The sequence below is a fragment of the Salvelinus alpinus genome, chromosome 6 (genome assembly GCF_045679555.1).
Source record: "Salvelinus alpinus chromosome 6, SLU_Salpinus.1, whole genome shotgun sequence".
Lineage (NCBI taxonomy): Eukaryota > Metazoa > Chordata > Actinopteri > Salmoniformes > Salmonidae > Salvelinus > Salvelinus alpinus.
This window is the reverse complement of record NC_092091.1, coordinates 78,733,911-78,741,766: the sequence shown is the minus strand read 5'-3', so window position 1 is coordinate 78,741,766 and position 7,856 is coordinate 78,733,911. Positions and strand designations below refer to the sequence as shown.

Sequence of the window (7,856 nt, the reverse complement as noted above, 5' to 3'; positions counted from 1 at the left end):
CTGATTTCCTTATATGAACTGTAACTCAGTAAAATTGTTGAAATTGTTGCATGTTGCGTTTATATTTTGTTCAGTATAAATGGGAGATGTGAATTACAGGCTATTACCAAGTGTCTTGTCCTCAGGTAGACGCCACATTAGCATAGCCATTAACCTAAACGAAGAAACCATGTTTCAGAGTTGATATATGTGCATCCAGGTATAATTATATGTGTGAGTCAACATATTTCATATGATTTAAGGCATGTTATTAACAAAGTGTGCTCCATTTGAAGAATACATTGAAAATACACTTTATTACTTTAAACAAAATGTTGAATCATTTTGAGACTACAGGAAATAGGTTGACTGCTATGTTAAACAACTGCTGTCATGGATTGCCTTGTGGATAGTATTTTCACTGTAGAAAAACAGTGATATCTAAAGTCAGAGACGGTAGAGAAAGTGAGACCACACTCCCTAATTTATTTGGATTGGGGAGGGGCCACTCGAGTGGACTACTTATTGCCCCTCCACGCGAAGGGGGTGCCCCTGGGTGAACCTTCTCACTGGCAAATTCTTTCTGGTCGGGGCAGTGTGGGTGGGGCGAGCAGGATGTGAAAATAAGTAAACTCTCTCGCGTGAGCATGCCAAATATTATGGAGGAACTGTGACCTCACGCGGGAAAAGCATGCTCACCATCTTTGCTAAAGTTGTCCCATGTGATGCATGCACAGATGCTCCTCCCCTCACCTCCTGGCTGTCTTCCTCGTCTCACCTCTGAAACAACACCTTAGGTTTCAACCCTTTTGTTATAACCCTGTCAGTACATGCTCCAGGCTACTCTGAATGCAGCAGGAAAATGGTAAGTCAACATGTTTTTATAAAAGTGCAGTGGTGGAATTAGTACTCAATTGTCATAAGTGAGTTAAAGTAAAGATACCTTATTAATAGAAACTGACTCAAGTAACAGTGAAAGTCACGCAGTAAAATACTACTTGAGTAAAAGTCAAAGTATTTGGTTTTAAATATACTTACGTATCAAAAGTAAATGGAATTGCTGAAATGTACTTAAATATCAAAAGTACAAGTACAAGTATAAACCATTTCAAATTTCTTATATTAAGCAAACCAGACGGCACAATTTTATTTTATTTATATTGCCGGATAGCCAGGGGCACACTCAGACATAATTTACAAACGAAGCGTTTGTGTTTAGTGAGTCCGCCAGATCAGAGGCAGTAGGGATGAACAGGGATGTTCTCTTGATAAGTGCGTGAATTGGACCATTTTCCTGTCAAAATGTAACAAGTACTTTTGGGTGTCAGGGAAAATTTATGGAGTAAAATGTACATTGTTTTCTTGAGGAATGTAGTGAAGTAAAAGTAAAAGTTGGCAAAAATATTAATAGTAAAGTACAGATACCCCCAAAAGTACTTTACACCACTGTGAAGTGTCAGGTTAAGATATGTTTTGATGACTGGCAGGTAGGCTGATTCTAATTCAAACTGGGAAAGACTTTAGAGCTCACAATGTCATAAAAATTGCAATTCCTCTCAGGTAATTTGAACAAGTAAAAATCAAATGGCCCAGATCTAGAATGATGACAGAATGTAAGGAAGTTTACAAAAATGGTTTTATTTGTTCTTAGCACACATGAAACAATTGTCTATTGTTAATGTTATTTTTGTAAATACTTGCAAACTGTCTGGCAGCGTTCCAGGTACTTTGTTTTGCGGCTGCGCTGCGAGTCTCAGAAGATTGCAACATGATAATATGTCACATGAAGGGGTTTCCTGACGTGATACACACTCCTCCAGGCGTTGTGAGATGTAATGTTTGTATGCTGAAAAAAACAATCTGGAGCGCCATCTTTCTCTAAATGTAGTTAGCTGTAGGCCTAATCCCCTCAAATTCAAATCTGGACCAGAGCTGTAGGCCTAATCCCCTCAAATTCAAATCTGGACCAGAGCTGTAGGCCTAATCCCCTCAAATTCAAATATGGACCAGAGCTGTAGGCCTAATCCCCTCAAATTCAAATCTGGACCAGAGCTGTAGGCCTAATCCCCTCAAATTCAAATCTGGACCAGAGCTGTAGGCCTAATCCCCTCAAATTCAAATCTGGACCAGAGCTGTAGGCCTAATCCCCTCAAATTCAAATCTGGATTTCTAAATCAGTTCCACTGCTTTTCTAAAATTATTCCTCTAATCAGGGACTGATTTAGACCTGGGTCACCAGGTGGTGCCATAAATTATCAGGTTGAACAGAAAAGCAGCAGTAGTCCTCGTAGAGTAAAATGTGAATACCCCTGGCCCAATTGCTATAGCTACATGTGAGGTTAATAGCTGTGCACATAATCCTATTCGGCATACCTCTTCATGGACTACATTTGAACATAGTCTTATTTTAGGGCAGGGGTATTCAAATCTTGAAATGGGGCTGTTTTCTCTTCTACCTGATAATTGATTGCACCCACCTGGTGTCCCAGGTCTAATTTGAGGTCAAGATTTTGAATTGGAGGGTTTTAGGGCATGAACTTTAGGGCATGAACAGATTGAATTAAAACATTGTTATTTTAACAATTCTGGTTATGCATCTTGTTGACATTCATCCAACGACACCTTGACTTGCTTTACACACCCCTTACTGCAGAACATTTTTCTCATGAAATCATGTGACTTATAGTTAGAACGATTCCTGTAACCGCACCCTGCTACAAGCAGGAAACAAGTTATGGACGAACCAGAAATATGACCTATCTGTTTGATAGCAACTCTAGGTGTTGACTGTAAACTGTCATCTTATTGACTAACCACATTGGAACAGTCTAATCTTTTAGGACATGAACTGGCAGAACAGGTTTAAATAAAGTGTAGTGCCATTGTTTTCAGGAAGATGTATCCATGGTGATAGGAGGGACAGGAGGCAGACTAAGGGCAGGGCAGCCACCTGAGGACAGTATTCACTGTTCTGTGTCAGAAAATATGGCCTACAATGGCAGGTGGTAGACTGTCTATTACAAATGAAACTCTACAACTGATGACTATAATTTCATAAGAAATGACTGACATGAAAAGGATCAACTAAATCACATGATGATGGTGCACCTTTACAAGTAGTCCATCCTAAATCAACTGATTTATCATACTAGACAAATACAGCAGCCATCAGCATTATATTATGACAGTATTGAGGCAGTGCTGAACAGATACCTTCATTTGTTAAGACACTCTTCTTTATGTGTCTACTGTAGTCTACAGTGATCATTACAGATGTCCAGTCCGTGGTTTCATTGTACTGATAACTACTGTAGTGTATCCTACTAGTGAACATTACTGATAGTCCAGTCCGTGGTTTCATTATACTGATAACTACTGTAGTGTATCCTACTAGTGAACATTACTGACAGTCCAGTCCATGTTTTCATTATACTGATAACGACTGTAGTGTAGCCAACTAGTGAACATTACTGATAGTCCAGTCCATGGTTTCATTATACTGATAACTACTGTAGTGTATCCTACTAGTGAACATTACTGTTAGTCCAGTCCATGTTTTCATTATACTGATAACTACTGTAGTGTATCCTACTAGTGAACATTACTGATAGTCCAGTCCATGTTTTCATTATACTGATAACTACTGTAGTGTATCCTACTAGTGAACATTACTGTAAGTCCAGTCCATGTTTTCATTATACTGATAACTACTGTAGTGTATCCTACTAGTGAACATTACTGATAGTCCAGTCCATGTTTTCATTATACTGATAACTACTGTAGTGTATCCTACTAGTGAACATTACTGATAGTCCAGTCCATGGTTTCATTAAACTGATAACTGATGCACTCAGTATTCCATTCCATGTTTTATTAATGCACTAGTTAGGTACAGGTATAGTGAACAATGATGGGAGATTCTCAATTAGAAAAAGTCTCTCCTGTCCTCCATCTTCCTTTCAACCATAACCTGGAAACCGATAAGCAGTCAGTTATTGAGGAAAGTGTAAACTGGTGAATGAAGGAGTTTCCTCCTGAAGGTTGAAGCTCATTTTCTGCATTTCTATACAATAACAAAACATTAAAACGTTATTTGCAGAACAGCATGAACAAGTAAAAATGGCCCCTGCAATTATCACCTTAGCTGCTGTCGGTTAATTCACCTTAATCAATCTACAAACCCATAGCCTAGCTATACAACTGTAACGTTATACACTGAAAGAGGGGAGATATGTGAAATGATTCACACTGACATGTAGCACCAGCGACAGAACAAAACCATATGACATGTTTAAAACCGCAGCATTTTGATCACATTTGATCAGGAATCAAGTTAAGACCCAGATGCAGACTGTCGAAGTAACAAAGTTTATTATAGCAACAGGGGCAGGCAATGACAGGTCAAGGCAGGCAGGGGTCGATAATCCAGAGTAAAGGGGCAAATGTACAGGATGGCAGGCAGGCTCAGGGTCAGGTCAGGCAGAGGTCGATAATCCAGAGTAAAGGGGCAAATGTACAGGATGGCAGGCAGGCTCAGGGTCAGGTCAGGCAGAGGTCGGTAATCCAGAGGTGGGGCAAATGTACAGGATGGCAGGCAGGCTCAGGGTCAGGTCAGGCAGAGGTGGGGCAAATGTACAGGATGGCAGGCAGGGTCAGGGGCAGGCAAGGGTCAAAACCAGGAGTGTGCGAAAAAGAGAGACTTGGGAAAAGCAGGAGCTGAGAAAAATGCTGTTTGACTTGACAAACAAGTCGAACTGGCAACAGACAAACAGAGAACACAGGTATAAATACACATGGGATAATGGGGAAGATGGACAACACCTGGAGGGGGTGGAGACAATTACAATGACAGGTGAAACAGATCAGTTTTTGACCATTTTAATGTAGGCCTATGGGGAGGACAGGCCATGTGGAGATGTTCATATTGAAAAATCTTCTTTTTTCTTCGTAATTTGTTTGATAAGATTAGTACAGATTTTCTCAGGGGACCTCACATGGGGCCCAACCCCAAGTTTGGGAACCACTGTACTAACCTCTGTCTCCTCTGATTCCTCCTGCATGCATTGCCTGTATCAGCCTCAACACTGAGTGCCACATCACTCTGTCTCAATAGCCTTGTTGTGGAGAGAAGCAGGCCTGGTATGGTTCCCACTCAGAGGCAGCTGTCTATTGTTGTCTCTGATTGGGGATCATATTTAGGCAGCCTTTCCCACCTGCATTGTGTGGGATCTTGTTTTTGTGTAGCTGCCTGTGAGCAGCCCAGAACGTCACGTTTCGGTTTCTTCTGTTTGTTTTTGGTAATTTTCATATTTATTAAACATGTGGAACTCTAAGTACGCTGCGCGTGGTCCATTCATTCAGACGACCGTGACATTTACAGGATGTCATTACAATGTCAATTTAAATCCCCAGCACTGCAGGTCAACAGTAGGCCTACTCTGCTTTTGTATTTAAACGTTTTAATATAATGGTGTTTACTCTTCTTATTTACAGATTGATATGTGACCAGACCGGTCCTCTTCAGGATTGTGAGGTCTCCTCTCAGAGTTATAATGAGTTATCATCAGGGGACTGAGGGTGGAGCCATCCCTAAAGAAAGACGTAAGGACGGGTCACCAAGCAAGAATCTTGATGAGACCATGGACCCTGATATGAGGTGTGTTTGTGTTCTTGTTGAATACTTTTAGATCCTATGCTATAATTATGTAATAGATTTACATGAGGATTTTTACCTAAATACAACACACCTCTCAAATATATAGTAATATGTTCATATGATTTCTATGAAGGATACTGAGTTGCTGCTAGTCAGTTGCATAGCTGAATGCATTCAACTGAATTGTGTCTTCCACATTTAACCCAACCCCTCTGTATCAGAGAGGTGCGGGGGGCTGCTTTAGTCAACATCACGTCATCGGCACCCAGGGAGCAGTTATTGTTGGGGTTTTAACTGCCTTCCTCAAGGGCAGAAAGGCATATTTTTCCACACTGTTGGCTCGGGGATTCAAACCAGCAACCTGCACAGTTAAAGGCCCAATGCTCTTAACCGCTAGGCTACCTGCTGCCCCTATAATGACCCTAATCATGATGGGATGTTTTAATTCCTTTAATTCTAATCAATATAGTTGGTGTAAATAACTGTGAGGACAAATCAAGGGCCAGTGGTAGTGCAAATCAAATGTTATTTGTCACATGCGCAGAATACAACGGGTGTAGACTTTACTGTGAAATGCTTGCTTACGAGCTATACAGTTTGAAAATAATACTAAAAACAACAAATAAAATAAAATAGTAACACGAGAAATAAAATACACTATAAAATATACAGTGTATTTGGAAAGTATTCAGACTCATCCTGTTTCCACATTTAGTTACGTTACAGCCTTATGCTAAAATGGCTTAAATTATTTGTTTCCTCACCAATCTACATACAATACCCCATAATGACAAAGGGTAAACAGATTTTTATAATTTATTAAAAATAAAACAGATACCTTATTTATCTAAGTATTCAGACCCTTTGCTTTGAGATTCAAAATTGAGCTCAGGTGCATCCTGTTTCCATTGATCATCCTTGAGATGTTTGTACAACTTGATTGGAATCCACCTGTGGTAAATTCAATTGATTGTACATGATTTGGAAAGTCCCATAGTTGACCGTGCATGTCAGAGCAAAAACCAAGCCATTCTCCGTAGAGCTCAGACAGGATTGTGTCGTGGCACAGAGCTGTGGAAGGGTACCAAAACATTTATGCATCATTGAAGGTGCTCAAGAACACAGTGGCCTCCATAATTCTTAAATGGAAGAAGTTTGGAATCAACAAGACACTTCCTAGAGCTGGCTGCCCGGCCAAACCGAGCAATCGGGGAGGAGGGCCTTGGTTAGGGAGGTGAACAAGAAGCTGATGGTCACTCTGACAGAGCTCCAGACTTCCTCTGTGGAGGTGGGAGAACCTTCCAGAACGACAACCATCTCTGCAACACTCCACCAATCAGGCCTTTATGGTAGACTGGCCAGAAAAGGAACATGACAGCCCGCTTGGAGTTTGGCACCTAAAGGACTCTCAGACCATGAGAAACACGATTCTCTGGTCTGATGAAATCAAGATTAAACTCTCTCTCCTGAATGCCAAGCGTGACATCTGGAGGAAACTTGGCACCATCCCTATGGTGAAGTATGGTGGTGGCCGAATCATGCTGTGGGGATGTTTTTCAGCAGCAGGGACTGAGAGACTAGTAAGGATCGAGGGGAAAGATGAACGGAGCAAAGTACAGAGAGATCCTTGATGAAAACCTGCTCCAGAGCGCTCAGGACTTCAGACTGGGGCGAATGTTTACCTTCCAACAGGACAACAACCCTAAGCACACAACCAAGACAACGCAGGAGTGGCTTCGGGACAAGTCTCTGAATGTCCTTGAGTGGCCCAGCCAGAGCCCAGACTTGAACCGATCATACATCTCTGGAGAGACCTGACAATAGCTGTGCAGCAATGCTCCCCATCCAACCTGACATAGCTTGAGAGGATCTGCAGAAAAGAATGGGAGAAACTCCCTAAATACTGGTGTGACAAGCTTGTAACATCATACCCAAGAAGACTCGAGGCTGTAATCACTGCCAAAGGGGCTTCAACAAAGTACTGAGAAATGTCTGAATACTTATGTAAATGTGATATTTCTGTTTTTTATTTTTAATGATTTGCTAACATTTCTAAACCTGTTTTTGCTTTGTTATTATGGGGTATTGTGTGTAGATTGATTCAATTGGGTTTTCTCATCAATTTTAGAATAAGGCTGTAACGGATAAAGTCAAGGGGTCTGAATACTTTCCAAGTCCACTTTACAGGGAGTGCCCGATCAATGTGGAGCTCTATACAGGG

The 7,856-nt window shown here is 41.1% G+C and overlaps 1 protein-coding gene across 4 annotated transcripts in view; it reads left to right on the top strand.

Annotated features, from left to right (window-relative positions):
• The first annotated feature begins 722 nt into the window (after window positions 1–722).
• The window catches only part of LOC139579458 (up-regulator of cell proliferation-like), a 584,460-nt gene continuing 577,326 nt past the window's right edge, over window positions 723–7,856 (top strand). The window contains exons 1-2 of one of the 4 annotated variants that reach the window (XM_071408140.1): window positions 723–844; window positions 5,473–5,635. In XM_071408140.1, coding sequence (XP_071264241.1) covers window positions 5,532–5,635 — 104 coding nt within the window. In that variant the 5' untranslated portion in view covers window positions 723–844; window positions 5,473–5,531. Of the gene's footprint in view, window positions 845–5,472; window positions 5,636–7,856 lie in introns of those variants that run through there. The other 3 variants (XM_071408143.1, XM_071408142.1, XM_071408141.1) reach the window with 3 other exon arrangements.